The 25,269-nt window shown below is 40.4% G+C and overlaps 1 protein-coding gene across 9 annotated transcripts in view; it reads left to right on the forward strand.

Moving 5' to 3' along the window:
- Positions 1–2,254: 2,254 nt before the first annotated feature.
- Positions 2,255–25,269, forward strand: part of LOC125901202 (uncharacterized) — a 49,608-nt gene continuing 26,593 nt past the window's right edge. Inside the window, exons 1-10 of one of the 9 annotated variants that reach the window (XM_049596762.1) lie at positions 2,255–3,531; positions 4,274–4,384; positions 4,570–4,623; positions 17,692–17,802; positions 17,995–18,066; positions 18,322–18,399; positions 19,016–19,105; positions 19,576–19,668; positions 20,042–20,143; positions 22,433–23,326. In XM_049596762.1, the coding sequence (XP_049452719.1) occupies positions 3,506–3,531; positions 4,274–4,384; positions 4,570–4,623; positions 17,692–17,802; positions 17,995–18,066; positions 18,322–18,399; positions 19,016–19,105; positions 19,576–19,668; positions 20,042–20,132 (726 nt within the window). In that variant the 5' untranslated portion in view covers positions 2,255–3,505 and the 3' untranslated portion in view covers positions 20,133–20,143; positions 22,433–23,326. Of the gene's footprint in view, positions 3,532–4,273; positions 4,385–4,569; positions 4,624–4,956; positions 5,068–5,257; positions 5,333–5,686; positions 5,765–7,362; positions 7,453–7,819; positions 7,910–13,739; positions 13,806–17,691; positions 17,803–17,991; positions 18,067–18,321; positions 18,400–19,015; positions 19,106–19,575; positions 19,669–20,041; positions 20,144–22,432; positions 23,327–25,269 lie in introns of those variants that run through there. The other 8 variants (XM_049596761.1, XM_049596759.1, XM_049596760.1 and 5 more) reach the window with 8 other exon arrangements.

The following is a 25,269-nucleotide window of genomic DNA, read 5'->3' on the forward strand; positions in this document are numbered from 1 at the left end:
TCCATATGTCTGCAGTTTAGTTGAATATAATACCAGCTTTAAATGTCTGAAGATTACTGTTATGACATTATTTGTAGCTGTTTCTATATAAAATGAATGGACGTGAGGAAGCTCTGTATGATCATACTGTTATATTTTCTGTGCAGCCCTCTCAGACTGTCCTCAGTGTAGACTTAATGAAGAGTTTTTGTTGTAAGTCAGCCCTCAGCCAGTGTTTGTACCTGCACTTTAAAGCCCACCCTGATCACAGTCATTTTTATCCCAGTGCTTCATTTATTATACTGAAAACGCTTCTTCACCCTTTGTTGGATTATTCTGTTGAGAATAAAATCAAGTGTTTATACATGTGTGGTGTTGACTGTTCTCATTTGGAAAGCTGACAATCAGAATGAAGAGGAAACAAAGACCTGTGGGTGCATGATTCATGAAATAATTAGTGCTCGTCATTAGGAGCCGACTTTATTTGGAACAAACTGGGACGTTTTGTTCCAAAAGAAAAGTTTGACTTTTGACACTTGGTTTGAAAATAACATCCTTATAGTCCCCAAACGTGTCAACTGTGATGTCCTCCTTTTGAAATATAGAGAATGTTTTACTAAAATAAATGCCAAATATACTGCACAAAACATAAAATGCGACACTCACGCTAATTATTGTGAGACCCTGTAAGTTGTCTCAGAGCTCAAATGACTCAGGGTGCCCAAACCCTTTGCATGGTGCTTGTGGTGACTAGCCTGTACTTTAGCTGCTACTGGTTGCTAATTGGCTGGACGTGTTCTTAGAGAATTACTACCAAACTTTCCCAGCGCTGTATATCATCATTCGTTTATTTTCTCACCATTGTCCATACTGTTCATATAACTTTCAACACAAACTTACAATGAATAATGTACATTTTAAGCGGGATTTATACTTGTGCGGTGGTGTGTCTGTGTCACTCTGCAGTTACACCTCCAAAACACTAGTTGGTGTCAGGGTTTCTGTGAAGTGCTGTAAAGTTTAATTGATTCAAAACACACAAACACACATTAAACATGGCTTAATAGAGACAATTTCAAACACAAGAACACAAATCAGCTTCACCATAACTCGCAGCATTCACAGACAAACACTTGTCTTTATCTGGACACATTTTACCCCCAAATACAACACGCTAATGTTTTTAGCACAAGCCTATGGCATTTTACATTGTATGAATTAGCTGAGCAGCTAGTGGACTTTTCCTCTACTCATATGAAGCCAGGGACAACAGCAACACTCAACAAAGGTAATGTTACAAAATTCAGCTCCATTACAGCCCACAAGGTTCACTGACAAAACAACTGTCTTATACTTAACATGTTTTCCAAACAAATACAACATGCTAACGTTATTAGCACAAGCCTATGGCATTTTACATTGTATAGATTAGCCTAGCGACTAGCAGAGATTTCCTCTGCTTGTATGAAGCCAGGATAAATCACACATAAGACTTAAAATGTTATTTTTGTGGAGGCTTCATTGTCTTCACAATTTATTGTTTGTATCTGTGAAACTAGAGTAAATAAAAGATTTGTTTCCACTGAGGGCAATGGTTTCAAATTACAGAAATTCACAGGAAGTCTGTTGTCGTGACGTGTAGTTACATTTCTGGGGAGGTGTACCTCAGGCTACAGCATAGGTATGGTATCAATGCACAGTGAAAACCGCTTGCCTCCTAACATCAGCAACACCTGTACTTACTGGGATGTGAAATTACATTTCACACAAATCAAACACATGGTTCCAACAGTGCTCCTTTCATTTTGTTCACTGCAAAATTATACAAAATAAAAGTAATACAGTTTTTTTGATTGTTTAATCTTTAACTTCATGCCTTTTGAGATCAGCTCATCTTCTATTTACTCAACTATTCACAGTAAAGTGGCCAGGGGGCCAAACTTTTGCAGCCACTGTAGGTTGTAGTGCTCTTCTTCATCACACACAGCTGTTGTCCTACCAGGCTCAACATGCAACCTGCCAAATATAATATAACCCCTCCATAATGCACTGTCTCTGCACTGACACCAAGGGTTTTACCTTGTGTGGATCATGTCTAATAATCTTGGTGAATATAGAAGTTTATTATTTCACAGCAAATGTTGCAGGGGGATACAAATGTGTTCTGACTGCATTATCTGTGTGTGTGTGTGTGTGTGTGTGTGTGTGTGTGTGTGTGTGTGTGTGTGTGTGTGTGTGTGTGTGTGTGTGTGTGTGCTCCAGTGGTGAGCAGAGGGGGAGGTTGAGTTTCTGGAGCTGCATAGTTTCACTTTCACTCTGACAGCAGTGTCGCAGTATTTTTTACTTCCAAAAGGTAATGTAAATACTTTATTATTTTATTACTCTTATCACCAGGGTTCTTGTGTCATCCGTTTATTCAGTTATTTCATTCTGTCAACAACAAAAGTTAACGAGAAAAACAAGTCCGAATTGTGTTTTTTGTTTTCTAGGCATCTTTATCGAGGCGTCTGAAATGGCGGACCGTGTGCTTTAGACACAGCGTTACTGTTTTCTTTGTGTCACTTCCTCCACAGATATCTCCTCAACTCCAGTAAACAACTGTAGAATTCACATTTAACTACCAAAATCTTTTCACATGGAGGTCCCTGAAGTGAAATGTTATTAACCCTGAACATGTAAGGGGGCTGCTCGACACTAAAAGGAGAACTACTGGTGTAATAAACAAGGAAACCAACTTTTCCTTCCCCTTTGTTGTGTGAGACTATTGAGTTTCTCTTCAACACCAGGCTCTGCTTCAAGTGACTTAAATTATTTTGTGTTTGACTGAACAGGAAAAGTGGACAAAAGCTCCAAACTAACACCTAACATACAGCGGCAGTAATGTGGAACAGACAACATGTCACTACGTTAATCTTCCAAGTAAATCAGGCTGTAAATATTTTATATAGTGATGACAAATATGCATATTCTCATACAGCTACTTATTAAACTTGCAGCATAAAGAAGGCAGTCATAGAGCTCATAACTTCTGCACACTGTGTCACAAGGTGTAAAGAAAGCTGCAGGACAACAAACATTCTGCTTGTGCACTTGTAAAGTCTTTCACATTTGACTGTGACCGTCTTTTCACTTTCACCTTTCATCTAAAGTGCATTTAGTGTGAGAGCAGGATGTGTTTCTAATGTGTCATAGTCAAAAGTCAAAAGAAGAGACCTCTGTGGATCATTCGGCTCCTGATAAAAACCTCCTGAACAATGAACACTGAAGGAATTCTAGCTGGTAAGTTTTAGGTGGTTGCAATCTGCAGTTCACCAGTAGAGGCCACCAAATCCCTGTAAATCTTCCACTCTTCTTAAATAGTATTTGTGTCGTCTTTTTCTCAGCAGATGTTTTGAGTTGTAGTTGCAGGAAAAGCACAGGTGATACAAATGTGTCCTGTTTACTCCAGAGTCAGAGGTCAGCACTCAGCAGGTGTGTGTTGTGTTACAGCTCAGAGCAGCAGCAGAGACCACACTCTGCAGGGACCATGGAAAGTGACCAGATGGAGTCAAGGTAAGTCATTATTATATTACTTTATAACTTTAGTATCTGTGTTAACTAAAGTGCTTTTGTTACTGTGTGACCTGTGTATTTTTGTTTCATTTGTATCCACACTGACACTAGAGTCAGTAAAATCAACTTCCTCTCCTGGAAGATGGAAATGACTGAAAATATTAGGACCTCTGCACCCTTATAATAATCTAATAATTAATGTTAAAGTGAGAATTAGGAGGAACATCTTTAAAAAGAGGAGAGGAATCATTCAGTGGGAACAGAATCAACTTTTACTGAACTTCTCTGATGTCTACTCAGTAGTTTCTGTGTATCCATCAGTTGATGTGTCTGGATGTCTGATCATCTCATTTCCACCCTGGTGTTTTTCTCTCTTGTCTACCAGAGAGGACACAAGACCAGCAGTTATGAAAGTTAAAATCAGCTCATCCTTTGTTGCCTTTGTATGTTATGAGAGCTGTCATTCCAGGAGTAAACATCTGGCTTTATAAATGATACCACATACATCCAGAGTGTCTGATGAGTCCTGATCTTGACACTGTAGCACTACTGACATTTCAGGGTTTATTTTATCATGTATCATTATATATGTGTCTGAACTGATCAGATACTTGAGGTGAGGACACACCTGTCCACACACAGGTACAATAAATAAAATACAGACTACAAGAAAACAATGACATGATTACTGGGCTGAGGGATTCTGTGTGTGTGTAAATGTGTGTGATTATCTTTCTTTCAGAGTCCGTCTGTTCCTGTCCGCTTGCATGATCAGCTGTGTGTCTGTCAGGAGGAAAGATTCACAAGGCTGCACTGCAGATGTTAAAGACACACCCCCCTCTCCTAAAGAGAAGTCAGTGTTTACTAACAATAAAATGTTGCCTCATTATGAACATTTGGTAAAGTCACATGTTACATGTGTAACCTCTTTAACATTACTCCACACACTGTTATCATGTTTGAAATCCTGTTGCTTTTAATGTTTATTTCCATCCTCATAAAGTAGCATCATAACTCTGATTATCTCACTCGCTGCAGGCCGGACGATCTTATTGGTCCAGACATCGACCCTGTGGGAGATCATGACGACCTGTGAGTCTAATCTGTTAACCTCATTTCCATTGTTTCACACACAGTCTCAAATATTTAGATGAATCTGTGGACATGTCACATTCATCTTTTCTGTCACTTGTATCTGGACTGACAGACACTAAAGTCAGTTCAGTCAGGAGAGACTCCATTTAAGAGAGAAATACATTTATTGACATGGTGCACAATAAAGTTTAGAAATGTGAACAGTTAAACAACTTTTACTGAACTTCTCTGATGTCTACTCAGTAGTTTCTGTGTATCCATCAGTTGATGTGTCTGGATGTCTGATCATCTCATTTCCCACCCTGCTGCTCTTTGTGTCTTGTTCACTAGGATGGCTACAGGAAGCAGACTGTCCATAGAGTCCTTTGACTCTGGTGTGTCCTTCAAGAGTAATTGGTCAAAAGATGGACTGATTGATTTCAAAGAAGGAGTCTCTCCCAGGTAAGTTTTTATCATCATTAAAATGTAACTGCATTCACTGATATTTTGCACACACACAAGTCTGATGATGTCAGTCATTATTATGTTACTTTATAATTGTAGCATGTGTTAGCTAACGTGCTGCTGTTGCTACGTGACCTGTGAAGACAAACTGATGAAGTAGCATCATAACTCTGATTATCATTTGCAGCAGGTTAGACCTGTCTTCCTTCGAGAAGAAGCACGATGTGTCAGATGATGGTTTCTTTGAGTCTCCAGACGATCAGTGAGTCTAATCTGTTAACCTCATTTCCATTGTTTCACACACAGTCTCAAATATTGAGATGAATCTGTGGACATGACTAAAACTTTTTCAGCACAGTCACATTCATCTTTTCTGTCACTTGTATCTGGACTGACAGACACTAAAGTCAGTTCAGTCAGGAGAGACTCCATTTAAGAGAGAAATACATTTATTGACATGGTGCACAATAAAGTTTAGAAATGTGAACAGTAAAACAACTTTTACTGAACTTCTCTGATGTCTACTCAGTAGTTTCTGTGTATCCATCAGTTGATGTGTCTGGATGTCTGATCATCTCATTTTCCACCCTGGTGCTCTTTGTGTCTTGTTTACTAGGATGGCTATGGGAAGAACACTGTCTGTACCTGCCAAGAGTGGTTTCCACATTCCTTTAAGACAACAATCCCCTTTCATGTAAGCTTTTATCATCATTAAAATGTAACTGCATTCACTGATATTTTACACACACACACACACAAGTCTTATTTGGAGATTACTACTTTCTGATCTGTTTCTCATGACCAACAGACCAAAGTGAGAGAAAGGAGAACGGTTTAAAGTTTGACAGCAACAATCTGATTGGCTCACTGAGATCTTGGCAACATGTAGTTGGTTTAACTCAAAGAGTGAACGGCCACAGTCAGCTGATCAAGTTGGAAGAGACAGGAGGAGAATTTGAGGGAGTATTCCTGAAATCATTTCTGCTAAGCTTCAGTAAAATCAACTTCCTTTTGTTCCAGATGAAATGACAGTAAATGTTTGGGCCTCTGCACCCTCATAATGATCCCATACCATGGATCAGGATTATTGTTTAAGTGATAAGTGATTACTGTAAAAGTCTGTGTTGATAAAAGAGAGGAATCATTCAGTGGGAACAGAATCAACTTTTACTGAACTTCTCTGATGTCTACTCAGTAGTTTCTGTGTATCCATCAGTTGATGTGTCTGGATTAGGGATACACCGAAATGAAAATTTGTGGCCGAAGCCGAAGCCAAATAATATTAAACGCTTGGCCGAATACCGAATATCGTTGTTTAGTTTTTCATTAGTTTTTGCAGATGAACCCCCTCCAGATTAGTGTTGTCATGGTACCAAAATTGGGACCCACTGTGCGATACCAGTGAAAGTATCACGGTTCTGAGTAGTATAACGATACCACAGCGAAAATGAGGCAGATGTGCCTTTTGTCATTTATAAAAAGATAAATCACTTTTCTATAATACATCAATGATATTTCAATAGAATAAATTATTTATTGACTTATTCATACTTCAAAAACAGCATCATTAAGTGATTAACATAGTTGGGATACAAATAAAATAAATAAATGAAATAAAAATCAACCAGCCACCCTCCTCCCCTGACAAATCCCTTCATAAGTAAAGAACAGTCCCTAAAGTGCGGTGAGGTTTGTGGACTGTTACCTGCCACAAAGAGAGAAATGTGAAAGGCTTGTTTCTCCTCTGACACGTCACATACCTGTGTCCGGCTGGTTCGGCTGTTCAGGTACTTTTGGGCAGTCATGACACCAAGAAGAGGATATTATTGGAGCCGACTTCTCCGTCGCCGGTAAGCCAATGGCCGCCGTATTTGACAGGAATACATTACTGTCTGTGTCTGTGACCCCCGTTCAACCCACAACCGGTGGGATTCGCCTTTCGTTTCTGCTGGTGGTTGAAATCTGTAGGCTGCTCACAGCGCGTTTAATGATTTAAGCCTATTTTGCTTGCTCAAAACTATTTTTAGTCGCAAGTGCGAGTGCAGTGACGGACGGATCGCCACACTGCCGACATTTTACTCCGCCCGTCACGGCACGCTGTTTGATTGCGTTATCAAAACACACCGCTATTATTCAGCCTTGCTTTTAACTTATTCCACCGAATACCGAATGTGTGTTTTTTTGCAATATTCAGCCGAATATATTCAGTTACCGAATATTTGGTGCATCCCTAGTCTGGATGTCTGATCATCTCATTTCCCACCCTGGTGCTCTTTGTGTCTTGTTTACTAGGATGGCTCATAGAAGCGTGGAGGCTTTTGGGTCCAGTTTGACCTTGATGAATGATTCCTTCATTCGTCCTCGACAAGACTCCCTTCCCAGGTAAGCTTTTATCATCATTAAAATGTAACTGCATTCACTGATATTTTGCACACACACAAGTCTGATGATGTCAGTCATTATTATGTTACTTTAGAAGAAGAAGCAAAGGAATAAATGACCAGGAGTTGTTTTGCTGTGCTTGTAGGCTTCTCAGAGGTTTCTTCCTTACAAGTGTACAGAGCAAGGGTGATAAGTGATTACTGTAAAAGTCTGTGCTGATAAAAGAGAGGAATCATTCAGTGGGAACAGAATCAACTTTTACTGAACTTCTCTGATGTCTACTCAGTAGTTTCTGTGTATCCATCAGTTGATGTGTCTGGATGTCTGATCATCTCATTTCCCACCCTGCTGCTCTTTGTGTCTTTAGAATGGTTCTGAGAAGCATGGAGGCTTTTGGCTCCGGTTTGTCCTTGAAGAGTGATTCCTTCATTCGCACTGGACAACACTCCCCTCCCAGGTAAGCTTTTATCATCATTAAAATGTAACTGCATTCACTGATATTTTGCACACACACAAGTCTGATGATGTCAGTCATTATTATGTTACTTTATAATTGTAGCATGTGTTAGCTAACGTGCTGCTGTTGCTACGTGACCTGTGAAGACAAGTTTACTGTTCCTCAGTGCAGTTCAGGTTTAAAGATCTTGTTTTCTTAGCTAAGCATATTATTAATGTATAGCCAGAGGAAATAATTGGCTGCTGACCACAGTCTTTACTTTGTCTCATCAGACATAAACCATCTTCTTATTTGGAGATTACTACTTTCTGATCTCTTTGTCACATCACTCATATTCACCCATCAGTCAAAACATTAAAACCAGTGGTGGGTAAAGTGGGTAACATTGATCATTTTGTTCCAATGCAATATTCTGCTGGGGGACCATTGGTCATGACATTCATGTGGATGCCACTTGACGTCCTCCACTCACCCAAACACCACTGTGGGCTAAGTAACCCCCCCACAGGGTAATCCCTGATGGCAGTGGCCCCTCAGCAGGAAAATGCACCAAGCTACACTGCCTCCAAATTCCCCAGATCCAAATCTGATGGAGCATCCATGGGATGTGCTGGCACCCCAGAGGTACCCCCAATCCATGGTGGGGCCTCCCTGGATCAGACTTGTCTCTGACCTGTCAAGGAATGGACACATGACCTCTGGAAGGTGTCCTGCAGTGTCTGGCACTGGGGTGCTGGCTTTGGATCATTTGAGACCTGTCAGTTGTGAGGAGGGGTACCAGCACTTTCCAAGATGCTCAGTCAGATTGGTGTGTGGGAGATTTGGAGGCCAGGTTGACACCTTGAGCTTTTTGTCACGTTCCTCAGGCCATTCCTGAGCAGGTTTTGTGGTGTGGCATGGAACATTTTCCTGCTGGGGGTCCACTGCCATCAGGGAGTACCGTTGCTGTGAGGTTGGGTTACTTAGCCCACAGTGGTGTTTGGGTGGGTGGAGGGCGTCACATGGCGTCCACATGAATGCCAGGACCAAAGGTTTCCCAGCAGAACCACATGTGTGTGTGTGTGTGTGTGTGTGTGTGTGTGTGTGTGTATGTGTATATATATATATATATATATATATATATAGTTATTAATAGTATTAATTTTTCTTTATCAGTTTCCATGACACTGATATATTCCCAACACACAGACATATTATTACATTTTATCCACCTGCAGCTTAAATCTTAGTACATACTGTTTTTATTTTAAATAATATCCTGTGTTTCTATCAAAAAGGGAGGAGATGAACCAGGAGCTGTCGTCTGAAGTGGGATGGAAACATGGTTGAGGCTCCCGTCAGCAGCTGCTCCTGATGGTCTCTTCATCATTATCAACATCGTGCTTGCTGATGCTTCCTGCATCACTGCGTATTCAGAAATTTAAACACAGTTTAAACACAAATATGTTTTTTATCATTATGCAGAGTTTGTTGTTACCTACAGTGGTCGAATTGAGGGGGGGTGCCATCCCCTTTGTTAGAAAATTGACCAAAAAGCATCCCCCTTGTTAATCTAGAATCTCTGTGTGCAGGCACGGACGTAATTTGAGGGGGGGGCACAGGAGACATGTCCCCCGCCTCCTGTATCTGTGCCCTCTGTCTCCCGCACTTTTTACAGCCGTTACAACTGTTCAATTTGTTTAACATGTGGTAACGTGTTTTTCCGAGCCGTCTTCCTCTATTTTATGTTTTTATTTTACCTTTATTTAACCAGGTGAGTCAGTTGAGAACAGTTTCTCATTAACAATGACGGCCTGGGCAAGAGGCAGCACAGAGAGTCAGACACATTCAGTCACAGTGAAACAATCAATCAGACACAGTGTATAAAAAACACAACACATAACAAAAGTACGCACCATGAGTAGACAGCGCCAGGCGCATACACATGCTGTCGTGTTGTGATCTGAATCAATCACACAGACCAGACGTGTGTTACTGGGCAGTGCCGCTGTGTTAACTACGTTCAGCAAAGCAGCCAGCAAGAAGCAAAAAACCTTGCACAGTTTCTTCCAAACAAACCGTGTAAGTTGAGTAATGCTGTTGCATGTAGATAATGTTAACTAAATGATGACAAATTAATAGATGCCATTATATCAAGTTAACAAGAACACTAATGTTATTGTTATGTTAAATCGCTTGCTAGCTAGTTTCATGCTCAGAATAAACCCACTCCTCCTTAATAAGAACTTGTGCTCACTATTGCTTTGCACATATTTGTATAATCTCTATTGCCACAATATAAAGAGCAGAGTCAGGGAGGAGACAGTGGACCAGAGGCCAGCAATGGTGATCATGCAGGATCTTCACAGGTGAGGAGAGATTATAACTGGCTGAGAGAAAATATCCAGAGCAAAAAGTGACTTGAGGTTAATTTCCACAGCTATGTCACCACTACTATTCCTAATTCTATTTCTAAATTTTGCTTTGCACATTTATTATCTATATTATTGCAATAGATAGAAGAGGGACAGGGAGAAAGGTTCACAGGTAAGGAGAAATTATAACTGGCTAAGGAAATGTCTAGGATAAGAGTGACTCTGAGGTTAACTTTCACAGCTATTTCAGAACTACTCTTATTTATACTCTAAAATGTTTTTGTCTGTATTGCAATAGCAATACTACTGCATTATTTGTGTCTTTTAAAGCCAGCAGGTATAGGTCATGCCATTTTTCTTTATCTTGATTAATTTTGCACATCTGTGCTGTCATGTTTGATTATGTGTGCACGCAAAAAAATCAAAGCTACATTGCATCTCCCTTGTTAAAAATTAACAATTCAACCACTGCTGCTATGCTTCAAGTTTTGTAAGCTCTATCATTTCTGAGCCACGTCAGTATTATGTACAGGTCAAGATAATTAATGTGAGGGAAGGGTTTTTATTTTTCTAAGTGCATTTTCCACTTTTATGCCACGTCTTTTGGAACTGGGCTGCGGATGTTTTTTCCTTTTTCTAATAAATAATTGTGGTACACTTAACTGACATGAATTTTTATTTGCTATATGTGTAACTTTGGTGCCGCTGTGCTGGGATCTTAGGCTCAGGAATAAAGGTAGGCAAGTCACTGTTGCTGTCAGGTGTTTGACCCAGAAGGACTATTTTTAAACTTTATTTAGAGGAAAATTGAATGTTGCATTCTTTCAAACAAATATAACGTATAACATTATAAACAGATTCAAAACTAATTCAGAACTAATCTGTAATGTCAAGGCTGCATTTACAATAAATAAAAAATAGAGACATATAATTAAAAGTTTGCTATAAGTACAGACAACATAATAATACATGTACATGGTAAAAATGGTATTTAAGACAATATATTCTGAGACATCTTCAGCCATTCACACAGTAGGCTAAACCCATATGATGGCAGAGCTAACACATGAATAAACAACACAAAACAAACCTTCCATCTTGGTCAAAATATCAGAAACTGTGACATAGTCTGACAGACTTTTTGGACTCAACTATTCACAGTAAAAGAATCCAGGGGGCCAAACATTTGCAGCCACTGTAGGTTGTAGTGCTCTTCTTCATCACACACAGCTGTTGTCCTACCAGGCTCAACATGCAACCTGCCAAATATAATATAACCCCTCCATAATGCACTGTCTCTGCACTGACACCAAGGGTTTTACCTTGTGGGTATCATGTCTAATAATCTTGGTGAATATAGAGAAGTTTATTATTTCACAGCAAATGTTGCAGGGGGATACAAATGTGTTCTGATTATCTGTGTGTGTGTGTGTGTGTGTGTGTGTGTGTGTGTGTGTGTGTGTGTGTGTGTGTGTGTGCTCCAGTGGTGAGCAGAGGGGGAGGTTGAGTTTCTGGAGCTGCATAGTTTTTTTTTTTTTGTTTTGTTTTTTAATGCTTTATTGAACATAGTGCAAATACAAGTATACACAACAATGTGTGTGTATGACAAATGTTAGTGTATACAACTTGGACAACAGACAGTTCAGTGTTATAAATACGCCAGGGGGGGATAATATTAAAGGAAAAATGAGATAGAAATAAAAGGAATATCTAAGTAAATATTTTGTAAAGCTTGAAAAAATTACAGGTTTTAATTGCTTTCTTGTTCGTACAGTCAGAAATTGAAGAAATGTACTGTTTGATATATGCAGACAACTCTAAAAAATTTGGCTTCTTGTTTGAGAATTTAGACCTGTGAATATAAAATTTAGTTATAATAATAAGCAAATTAATTACATAAAATTTAGAGATAAGATTCTTGTCAAATTCAATGGATCCAAACAGTACATTCTTCCAGCATAAAGTCAAGTAGACATGGTCAGTGATGTAACGTGACAGTTTTCTCCACAGCTGTTGAGAGTGCGGGCAAGACCAGAATAAATGAACAAGGGTTTCATTAGAAAATCCACAAAAGGCACAGCTCACATCAATGTCTTTTTTGAGTCTTTGCAGATAAAGATTAGTTGGGTAAAATCTGTGAAGCATTTTGAATGTTATTTCTTTGACTTTGTTTGTCAAGAAGAATTTATGAGGCAATAGCCAGACTTTTTCCCAACAAATGTCTCCAGCAAAGGAGGACCAGTATGATATAGCAGAGGGTGTGCTAACAATATCCTGTTACCGGAGCTGCATAGTTTCACTTTCACTCAAACAGCAGTGTTGCAGTATTTTTTACCAACAGAGAGACTCCCAAAAGGTACTGTAAATACTGTATTACTTTATTACTCTTATCACCAGGGTTCTTGTGTCATCCGTTTATTCAGTTATTTCATTCTGTCCGAACAACAACAAAAGTTAACGAGAAAAACAAGTCCGAATTGTGTTTCTTGTTTTCTAGGCGTCTTTATCGAGGCGTCTAAAATGGCGGACCGTGCACAACGTTACTGTTTTCTTCGTGTCACTTCCTCCACAGATATCTCCTCAACTCCAGTAAACAACTGTAGAATTTACATCTAACTACCAAAATCTTTTCACATGGAGGTCCCTGAAGTGAAATGTTATTAAACCTGAACATGTAAGGGGGCTGCTCGACACTAAAAGGAGAACTACTGGTGTAATAAACAAGGAAACCAACTTTTCCTTCCCCTTTGTTGTGTGAGACTATTGAGTTTCTCTTCAACACCAGGCTCTGCTTCAAGTGACTTAAATTATTTTGTGTTTGACTGAACAGGAAAAGTGGACAAAAGCTCCAAACTAACACCTAACATACAGCAGTAATGTGGAACAGACAACATGTCACTACGTTAATCTTCCAAGTAAATCAGGCTGTAAATATTTTATATAGTGATGACAAATATGCATATTCTCATACAGCTACTTATTAAACTTGCAGCATAAAGAAGGCAGTCATAGAGCTCATAACTTCTGCACACTGTGTCACAAGGTGTAAAGAAAGCTGCAGGACAACAAACATTCTGCTTGTGCACTTGTAAAGTCTTTCACATTTGACTGTGACCGTCTTTTCACTTTCACCTTTCATCTAAAGTGCATTTAGTGTGAGAGCAGGGTGTGTTTCTAATGTGTCATAGTCAAAAGTCAAAAGAAGAGACCTCTGTGGATCATTCAGCTCCTGATAAAAACCTCCTAAACACTGAGGGAATTCTCCCTGGGAGAAGTTTTAGGTGGTTGCAATCTGCAGTTCACCAGTAGAGGCCACCAAATCCCTGTAAATCTTCCACACGTCACCTTAAATAGTATTTGTGTCGTCTTTTTCTCAGCAGATGTTTTGAGTTGTAGTTGCAGGAAAAGCATACAAATGTGTCCTGTTTACTCCAGAGTCAGAGGTCAGCACTCAGCAGGTGTGTGTTGTGTTACAGCTCAGAGCAGCAGCAGAGACCACACTCTGCATGGCTCAGTGTGAACATGGGGGCCAACTCATCAAGGTAAGTCATTATTATATTACTTTATAACTTTAGTATCTGTGTTAACTAAAGTGATTTTGTTACTGTGTGACCTGTAATTTAATTTCATTTGTATCCACACTGACACTAGAGTCAGTAAAATCAACTTCCTTTCCTGGAAGATGGAAATGACTGAAAATATTAGGGCCTCTGCACCCTTATAATAATCTAATAATTAATGTTAAATTGAGAATTAGGAGGAACATCTTTAAAAAGAGGAGAGGAATCATTCAGTGGGAACAGAATCAACTTTTACTGAACTTCTCTGATGTCTACTCAGTAGTTTCTGTGTATCCATCAGTTGATGTGTCTGGATGTCTGATCATCTCATTTCCCACCCTGGTGTTTTTCTCTCTTGTCTACCAGAAAGGACACAAGACCAGCAGTTATGTAAGTTAAAATCAGCTCATCCTTTGTTGCCTTTGTATGTTATGAGAGCTGTCATTCCAGGAGTAAACATCTGGCTTTATAAATGATACCACATACATCCAGAGTGTCTGATGAGTCCTGATCTTGACACTGTAGCACTACTGACATTTCAGGGTTTATTTTATCATGTATCATTATATATGTGTCTGAACTGATCACATACTTGAGTTGAGGACACACCTGTCCACATACAGGTACAATAAATAAAATACAGACTACAAGAAAACAATGACATGATTACTGGGCTGAGGGATTCTGTGTGTGTGTAAATGTGTGTGATTATCTTTCTTTCAGAGTCCGTCTGAGAGAGTTCCTGTTCTCTTGCATCACCAGCTGTTTGTCTGTCAGGAGGAAAGATTCACAAGGCTGCACTGCAGATAATAAAGACACACCCCCCTCTCCTAAAGAGAAGTAAGTGTTTACTAATTCAAATAAACACAAGTAGTTTGTGCTCTAGAAAAGGATCAGCACTCAGTGAATAACCTCCTAAGCTCTATGATAATCTATTATGGCAAGGCTTAACTTTACAGACCAGTGAGCAGTGATAACTAACATGTCTTTGGGGTCATCGGGTGGGAACCTCCTTTCACCAGTGTTTCATCTAGTTGGTCCCACAACACCTCCAGGAGGCTAGAACATGCGAGCTCCAGGTAGAGACAGTGCAGATACTACCTTTCCTAGCACATTCACCATACTCTATTTCACACGCTACATAGCATAACTACAATATAAGCTAAAGTTAAAGGAGATAAATAAACTCACAGGATCAGCAAACACGCTCACCTTGCAGCATGGTCTCAAATAAAAGGGATTCAAATAGGCCACTCCCACACTTAAATAACCTTCCTCTTCCTGGATTTCCTCCTGAAAAGAAGTGGATCTCTCCACCTGATCTCAAGGAGTTACGTACCCTGCTTAGTAGTTCCCCCTGCTGGCCCCCAACTGACATTATTTCTTCTCTTCCAGACTCATTGGCTACATCTGGCTGCTTCATCTGACATTTCCCTCACTGTCTTCCTCAAACTCTGTCCCCGCACTCCGAGTTCCCCCAGGAGTGAGACAGCTGATCTTGCTATGAATCCCCTACACCCCACTTCCACTGGACAAATCCTAGTTTTCCATCCTCGCTGCTCAGCTTCTGCTCCTAAGTCTGCATATCTAAGCTTTTTTCTTTCATAGGCTTCTTCCACTGAGTCTTCCCAAGGAACTGTCAGCTCAATGAAATAAACTATCTGTTGACTCACTGACCACAACACTAAGTCCGGCCTCTGCCTGGTACAAACTATTTCCTGGGGAACAACAAGCTTTCCCCCTAAATCTACTTGCATTTCCCAATCACAAGCACCTTCTAGGCGGCCACACCCTTGCCTCCTCACTAACTTATCCCTTCTGTGTTTCTCTCCCTCACGGACAAACTGAATTGCTAAGCTCCTATCCTTAACACCTTCTGAATTCACCTGTCTTTGTTTCCCTTCGATGCCTGCAGCTAAACATTTCAACACCTGGTTATGTCGCCATGTATATCGGCCTTGTGACAAGCTAACTTTACAGCCTGACAAAATATGCTTTAAGGTTGCGGTACCTGAACACAATGGGCATGATGGGTCCTCATTTACCCACAGTTTTAGGTTCTGGGGGGTTGGTAACACATCGTATGTAGCCCCTACCAGGAATCTAATACGATTCTCCTCCATACTCCACAGGTCCCTCCAACTGAGCTTCCTCTTCTCCACACTTTCCCAATTCAACCACTGTCCCTGTTTAGCCTGGGCCACTACCTTTGCACCCCTTACTATCTCTTCCTGTCTACATATCTGTTCCACAACCAGCTTTCTTTTGAGACCTGCTTTATTCCATACCGGTTTGCCTGAGCCAAGCCCCAGGCCTCCCCGGCCAAACTGAACATTACCTACAATGCCTAAGAGCTGCCTCTGCCTCCTGAACTGCCGATCTTGGGTTCCACTTCCTCCCCTTGGTTGGATTTGGAACCACACTCCTAACTACCACGTCCTTACTCCCAGATAACAACAGCTCTGTCCTGACCTTGGTACATTTAAATTCCTCTGTTAAACTAGATATTGGCAGCTGAAGTATCCCTTTTCCATACAATGCAACACTACTTAGGCACCTAGGAGCGCCCAGCCACTTCCTAATATAGGAGCTAACCGACCTTTCAGTTCTCTCCACAACGGATGTTGGAATTTCATAAATTGACAATGGCCACATTAACCTAGGATATAGCCCAAATTGCAAACAGCACAACTTCAACTTTCCTGGAAGTTCTGATTTAACTATTCTATCCAATCCTTCAGCCACATCTTTTCTAAATTTCACCACCTGTTCCTCATCATTCAACTCTACATTGTATCACCTACCGAAGCTCTTTACTGACTTTTCCCTAATTGTTGGGATTTCCTCATCATCTATGACAAACTTCCTATCACTTAACTTCCCTCTACGTATCGAGATGCTTCTAGATTTACTAGGCTTGATCTTCATGCTGGCCCACTTGAGGTTCTTATTTACCTTCTCTAGTAGCCTCTTTGTACATGGCATTGTTGTGGTCACCAGTGTCATGTCATCCATGTAAGCCCCAACTGGTGGAAGATGCAAGCCATTCTGCTGTCTCTCTCCACCTACCACCCACTTAGAAGCCCTGATGATTACTTCCATTGCCATAGTAAATGCTAATGGAGAAATTGTACACCCTGCCATGATGCCTATTTCTAGCCTCTGCCAACCTGTTGTGAAACCTGCCGTACTTAGACACAACCTAATATCCTGAAAGTATGCTTGCACTAAGTTGACAACTACCTGTGGCACTCTGAAGTACTCAAAAGCACTCCAAATGAGGCTGTGGGGTACTGAACCAAATGCATTTGCAAGATCTAAAAATATTACATGTAGGTCCCTATTGCTAACAATAAAATGTTGCCTCATTATGAACATTTGGTAAAGTCACACGTTACATGTGTAACCTCTTTAACATTACTCCACACACTGTTATCATGTTTGAAATCCTGTTGCTTTTAATGTTTATTTCCATCCTCATAAAGTAGCATCATAACTCTGATTATCTCACTCTGTGAGTCTAATCTGTTAACCTCATTTCCATTGTTTCACACACAGTCTCAAATATTTAGATGAATCTGTGGACATGACTAAAACTTTTTCAGCACAGTCACATTCATCTTTTCTGTCACTTGTATCTGGACTGACAGACACTAAAGTCAGTTCAGTCAGGAGAGACTCCATTTAAGAGAGAAATACATTTATTGACATGGTGCACAATAAAGTTTAGAAATGTGAACAGTTAAACAACTTTTACTGAACTTCTCTGATGTCTACTCAGTAGTTTCTGTGTATCCATCAGTTGATGTGTCTGGATGTCTGATCATCTCATTTCCCACCCTGCTGCTCTTTGTGTCTTGTTTACTAGGATGGCTAAAGGAAGCAGACTGTCCATAGAGTCCTTTGACTCTGGTGTGTCCTTCAAGAGTGATTGGTCAAAAGGTGAACCGATTGATTTCAAAGAAGGAGTCTCTCCCAGGTAAGTTTTTATTATCATTAAAATGTAACTCATTCACTGATATTTTGCACACACACAAGTCTGATGATGTCAGTCATTATTATGTTATTTTATAATTTTAGCATGTGTTAGCTAACGTGCTGCTGTTGCTACGTGACCTGTGAAGACAAACTGATGAAGTAGCATCATAACTCTGATTATCATTTGCAGCAGGTTAGACCTGTCTTCCTTCGAGAAGAAGCACGATGTGGCAGATGATGGTTTCTTTGAGTCTCCAGACGACCTGTGAGTCTAATCTGTTAACCTCATTTACATTGTTTCACATACAGTCTCAGATATTTAGATGAATCTGTGGACATGACTAAAACTTTTTCAGCACAGTCACATTCATCTTTTCTGTCACTTGTATCTGGACTGAGGGACACTGAAGTCAGTTCAGTCAGGAGAGACTCCATTTGAGAGAGAAATACATTTATTGACATGGTGGATGTCTGATCATCTAATTTCCCACCCTGGTGCTCTTTGTGTCTTGTCTATTAGGATGGCTATGGGAAGAACGCTGTCTGAACCTGCCAAGAGTGGTTTCCACATTCCTTTAAGACAACACTCCCCTCTCATGTAAGCTTTTATCATCATTAAAATGTAACTGCATTCACTGATATTTTATACACACACACACACACACACACACACACACACACACACACACACGTCTTATTTAGAGATTACTACTTTCTGATCTGTTTCTCATGACCAACAGACCAAAGTGAGAGAAAGGAGAACGGTTTAAAGTTTGACAGCAACAATCTGATTGGCTCACTGAGATCTTGGCAACATGTAGTTGGTTTAACTCAAAGAGTGAACGCCCACAGTCAGCTGATCAAGTTGGAAGAGACAGGAGGAGAATTTGAGGGAGTATTCCTGAAATCATTTCTGCTAAGCTTCAGTAAAATCAACTTCCTTTTGTTCCAGATGAAATGACAGTAAATGTTTGGGCCTCTGCACCCTCATAATGATCCCATACCATGGATCAGGATTATTGTTTAAGTGATAAGTGATTACTGTAAAAGTCTGTGTTGATAAAAGAGAGGAATCATTCAGTGGGAACAGAATCAGCTTTTACTGAACTTCTCTGATGTCTACTCAGTAGTTTCTGTGTATCCATCAGTTGATGTGTCTGGATGTCTGATCATCTCATTTCCCACCCTGCTGCTCTTTGTGTCTTGTTTACTAGGAGGGCTCATAGAAGCGTGGAGGCTTTTGGGTCTGGTTTGTCCTTGATGAATGATTCCTTCATTCGTCCTCGACAACACTCCCTCCCCAGGTAAGCTTTTATCATCATTAAAATGTAGCTGCATTCACTGATATTTTACACACACACACACACACACACACACACACACACACAAAGTCTGATGATGTCAGTCATTATTATGTTACTTTAGAAGAAGGAGCAAAGGAATAAATGACCAGGAGTTGTTTTGCTGTGCTTGTAGGCTTCTCAGAGGTTTCTTCCTTACAAGTGTACAGAGCAAGGAAAAGACAAATAAGAGAAAAAAATCATCTTCCTATTTGGAGATTACTAAATTACTGCAAATTACTGGATCAGGATTATTGTTTAAGTGATAAGTGATTACTGTAAAAGTCTGTGTTGATAAAAGAGAGGAATCATTCAGTGGGAACAGAATCAACTTTTACTGAACTTCTCTGATGTCTACTCAGTAGTTTCTGTGTATCCATCAGTTGATGTGTCTGGATGTCTGATCATCTCATTTCCCACCCTGCTGCTCTTAGTGTCTTTATTACTAGGATGGCTACGGGAATACCACAGTCCGAACCTGTCAAGATTGATATCCGCCTTCCTGGAAGTCGACAGTCCCCTTTCAGGTAGGTTTTTATCATCATTAAAATGTAACTGCATTTACTGATGTTTTGCACACACACAAGTCTGATGATGTCAGTCATTATTATGTTACTTTAGAAGAAGGAGCAAAGGAATAAATGACCAGGAGTTGTTTTGCTGTGCTTGTAGGCTTCTCAGAGGTTTCTTCTTTACAAGTGTACAGAGCAAGGGTGATAAGTGATTACTGTAAAAGTCTGTGTTGATAAAAGAGAGGAATCATTCAGTGGGAACAGAATCAACTTTTACTGAACTTCTCTGATGTCTACTCAGTAGTTTCTGTGTATCCATCAGTTGATGTGTCTGGATGTCTGATCATCTCATTTCCCACCCTGCTGCTCTTTGTGTCTTGTTTACTAGCGTGTCTACGAGAAGCGTGGTGTCTGTTGACTCTGGTGTGTCCTTGAAGAGTGATCGGTCAAAAGACAGACTGATTTATTTCATAGACTGAGTCTCTCCCAGGTAAGCTTTTATCATCATTAAAATGTAACTGCATTCACTGATATTTTGCACACACACAAGTCTGATGATGTCAGTCATTATTATGTTACTTTATAATTGTAGCATGTGTTAGCTAACGTGCTGCTGTTGCTACGTGACCTGTGAAGACAAGTTTACTGTTCCTCAGTGCAGTTCAGGTTTAAAGATCTTGTTTTCTTAGCTAAGCATATTATTAATGTATAGCCAGAGGAAATAATTGGCTGCTGACCACAGTCTTTACTTTGTCTCATCAGACATAAACCATCTTCTTATTTGGAGATTACTCCTTTCTGATCTCTTTACATATATATGTATATATTATTTAATTTGTGTTATATTATTTTTTATTTAATTAGTTTTCATTAAATCCATATATATTTCAAATGCACACAGACATATTATTACTAGGGGTGTCCCGATCCAGCTTTTTCACTTCCGGTCCGATACCGATATTACAGCCTTGAGTTTTGGCCGATACCGATACCATTCCGATCCAAGCGCATATTATACATATTCACTTATTTTGTTGTCAGTCATGTTAGAAAAGGTTTGATCAAGCAATATTACTCTAACAAGAGCAACTACTTAATCAGGTTAGTTAGAATGATCCACAACAGTTGGTATGAGAAACTGACCTGTTTATTGTTAACAGGGTTAAATAAACAAACTTTAAATTTGAACATGAACATTAAATAAAAAATATAGCTGGTTTGCTTTGGCTGCTTTGGCCCTTTAATAAATAGAAAATGAATCAACACAAGAAATTTTTAAAATGTCTAACACTGAAATTAAAATAGCAGCAAGACTCCACACACTTGTGCTTTGCTCCCCTAATAAATAAAAAATAGATTAACACCACAAGACATTGTTGACATTTAACAAACAATGCAGCCTTTCCTTTTCACTTATTTGTTAGCTGTTAGCCGATAGCACTTATTTATTCCATCCATGGCTCCAATTTCACTAATTGTGCCCAAAACAATGCCATCAGTGCTCTTTACTTAAACAGTAAGAGTGTAAACCAAATAAAAATATCACTCTCAAAAAACCAGAGCAGAAAACAAATAGTCAGTTAACTAAGTTGAACACTCCTCTTCCTACCCTCTGTGTGTCTGCCGTCTGCATGCTGGCCTGGTGGATTGATAGTAAGGGCTGGAGCGGATCACTGGAATGGACTGCTTAGGCCCATTTCCACCGCAGGAACTTTGGGGTAATTTTACAGGGCCGGGGCCGTGGGTGCGTGTCTCCACTGCAGGAACCACCCCCTAAGGACAGAGTTCCGGAACTTTTACGGGGGCTAAACAAGTCCCTGCCTCGGAGTAGGTACTCAGAACGGCCCCGAAAGACTCCTGGCTGGGGCTTGGGGATTACTTGGTACTGATTGGATACACTCAAGGAGGGATGTGACGTCAACAGAAAGCAACAAAATAGCCGGCATTTTTAAAACTCAGCAGACGAGGGTTAGCTCGTTCATATAGCTTCTGCCGCCATGTAAAAAAAACTCACTAAATGGCCTGTGAAAAAAATATTTTTTCCAGCGGATATCTTAGTTACAACATGATTGAGCTAGCAAAGCAGTTTTGTGTTGCTATGTGTGGTATTTATTCAGTTATGGGAAATCACGATGTCTAAAAAGCATCAGTAGTGGCTACAGCTGACAGGGACAGCTCACAACAGCATCTGTTAAAAGCCTCCCGTTGTCGGATACGACGTGAAACTACTCCAGTTAGCTCAATCATGTTGTAACTAAGACATCTGCTGGAAAAAATAGTTTTTTCACGGGCCACTGACTGAATTTTTACAGACACCGCTATCGGCTAACAGCTAACAACGTCCCTATGTAGCCCCGGTCAAAATGGTCGAGCAACGATTACGTCACATCCAGAGGCAGCCCGTAACTTTACAGGAACCTTCCTCATACTCCGCTCTCTCAGTGGAGACACGGCGGTTGAGAGGGCCGAGCGGGAGGACGTTCCTGTAGTAGTTCCTGCCCCCCAAATAGTACCAGGAACTTCTTCAGTGGAAACGGGCCTCTTGAATCGCGGAGCGCTAGGCTGGCTTGAAAACCTGGATCAGATTTCGTGAAAAACTGGATCGGAGTTCTTGGATTGGCATTTTTCCATGCAGTGGGATCCGATGCCGATGCCCGTTTTTTGCTAATATCGGCGGCCGATACCGATCTGAATATCGGATCGGGACATCCCTAATTATTACATTTTATTTTTACCTACTGTTTACATTTTAAATAATATCCTGTGTTTCTATCAAAAGGGGAGGAGATGAACCAACTCTCGTCTGAAGTGGGATGGAAACCTGGTTGAGGCACCTGACAGCAGAAAGAATAGATACATATATTATTTCAAGTCTAATAAAAGTAAAAATAATGATTAATGCTCATTATAGGAGCCAAAGATGTTATTGGGAGGTTTGCTTTTAACTGTGTAATTCACTGTGTGGGCATTGGGGGGCACTGTGCTGTCACCTAGTGAGTTCAGGTATTTGAGGATGTGACCTCACTATGGTCATCAGGTGTTTGGCCCGGAAGGGCAAATGGTTTTTGACCACAATGGCTAGGGAATGCTACAGTTTCGTTTGTTTGTTTTGTACTGAACGTCAAATGTGGATGTAACAGATGGACTTTACCATGCACACGCAAGATAAATGTTACGGTGATGCAACGCAAGAAGCTTCATGGACTCTGATTCAGCGTTTGGATAACGAAGGTAGCGTAGCATGTCCAGCAACAGGCGCGTCAACCCTGGTCAAATACCTCAGTAGCAAGTAATGGATTTAGCTTCTTTAACACTCATGTGGAAAATAAATGGTATCTAACGCAATGTAATTTGAGAACTCTCAGGTAATTCACACTGTAGGCTAAACCCATATGATGGCAGAGCCAACCAGTGAATAAACAACACACAACAAACCTTCTATCTTGGTCAAAACACTGGAAAGTGTGACGGAGTCTGACTGACTTTTTGCATTAATGTATCTGTTCCTTGTGTATGTTATAATCTGCTATTAATGTAACCACTGTGACACTTAAAGGGCCAGTGTGTAATATTTGGCATGGTTTATTGTCAATCTGAATCTGAATATTCTACCCATTAATATGTTTATATAAGTGTATAATCGCTATAAAATAAAATTCGTTTGGTTTTCGGAGCCTTATAATTATGCTCTTATTTTTATATATATATATAGGGCCTTGCTTTAGAGAGGTCGCCATCTTGGGCCGCCATGTATGTAAGGCAGCCCGAGTGGACAATCCAGCCAGCCAGAGAACGCGTTTCGCGTATATAAACAAACCAAAGAAGACAGCGGAAGGAAGGAAGAAGGAAGAGGAAACAGCAGAGAGTGTTAGTAGTTCGTCGATAGAGAGTAGAGAAAAGTTTTTTTCGTTATAAAGTTTGCGAATGGACCACACTTATCACGCAACAGGAGAGAATGAACCCGAACTGTCATCTGCGAGGAAAAGAAGACGCAACTTCACTCCTTGGGATGCACCCTCTGCGGCGCTTTTCCTCCTGGTGATATGTCTCCCCAGCGATGGCAGCAGTAGCACTGAATCCCATGCTGTGCATTCAGCCTCTCTTCTCGCCTGCTCAGCATCCAAGTTCCTCATCTGTATGCTCCGGCTCAAACAGGTATGGCTCTGGGTCTGTGTCCGCTACGAGAAACTCTTCAAAATCGCATTCAAAGTCGTCCATTGCAGCTACTATAGTCCGGAGATATTGCTAGGCTAAATAAACAGCTGAGCTCTGTTTACCGGCTACGCTGTCAGTCAGTGTGCGGGCTGGAGATTGGTGGAGCAGAGAGGGGAGGAGGGTCCCGCTAGGTACTGTAAACGAGTATGTGTGTATGGAGTGTGTGTGTGTTAAGCTAGAAGAGTCAGAGTTTGGGACGGAGTCTTTTACCCCCTGGAGTGTTACCGGAGTTTTTGGGGTGCTCAAATAAACAGGCCTTTTTCCCGAATGCTACTCTGGTCTCCTGCTTGTGAAGGATTCATTACAATATCGTAACATGTAGATTTCAAAATAAACATTCACCTCGTCGCTAGATAGACCTACTCCTGAAAAACTCGTGTCTGTGCAAGGCTTTTTGTCCCTACGAGGCCACCGTCATTTACCCGACAGGAGGGGTGAGCGAGTGAGCCCTGCAATCTAGAATTTGACCACTGATGTCACTGTTTTCAACCCATTTTACACACTGGCCCTTTAAAATTTTACTTTCACTCTATAAGCTGTGTGTTTGGTTTGTTGATGAAACAAAGAAAGTGGACTTTATTCACCTTTATACATGTTTGAACAAATAAAGATGAATATTATTATCTTCTAAGCAAAGCCTGCAGATCGTTGACTGAACACAACACACAGCACAACATCAAACCAAAGCCAGCCCATCAGCCAGCTCACTCCTGGGTTAGACACCTCAGTAGCTTATTTCATTTATTCATTTATTGCACTTCTCTATTTGTTGGAGACACAATAACATTCTTTGTATTTGTTTTGATTCATGTGAAGAGATGCAGTTTTGTTGTTTGTACACAGGGTGGCGCACTAGAGCAGGGAAACACAGGTAACACAGGTAAGGTGCAGGGGGGTATTCCAGAATGCGGGTTATGTGAAAACTCAGAGTAAGTTAACCCTGGGATGAGGGAAATTCTGAGTTATCCGTTCCAGAAAGAGAGGTAACTGAAACTCTGAGTCAGTCACCATGGTAACAGACTCTGTGAACATATTTTTTCAACATATGTTTTCTTTAAGAAACCCTGAGTTTTTGCTGTTTCATTTCCTCATTCATTCAGTCCGTGTCAAAGCTTGTATGGAAGCGCATTCATTAGCGGAGATTTACCGTCTGTCACAGTCTAAATCCTGCTGGATATTAGTTTGTTACTCAGGACTGTCTGAAGTTACTGAATTTATGCACATCAATCATTTCTTTGGACATCGGTTTTTGTCTTTACATTCAAATATTACACAGCGAGAATTCACCCTCAGCTCAGAATCAAACCTCTGTCCTTTTTATATTTATTATTTTTTATAACACTGTGCACAAGGATCAGACTGTCAGTCTGTCAGAGCAGCTCCCACATGTTTATTGCACAT

Source organism: Epinephelus fuscoguttatus, linkage group LG14, assembly GCF_011397635.1.
Source record: "Epinephelus fuscoguttatus linkage group LG14, E.fuscoguttatus.final_Chr_v1".
Lineage (NCBI taxonomy): Eukaryota > Metazoa > Chordata > Actinopteri > Perciformes > Serranidae > Epinephelus > Epinephelus fuscoguttatus.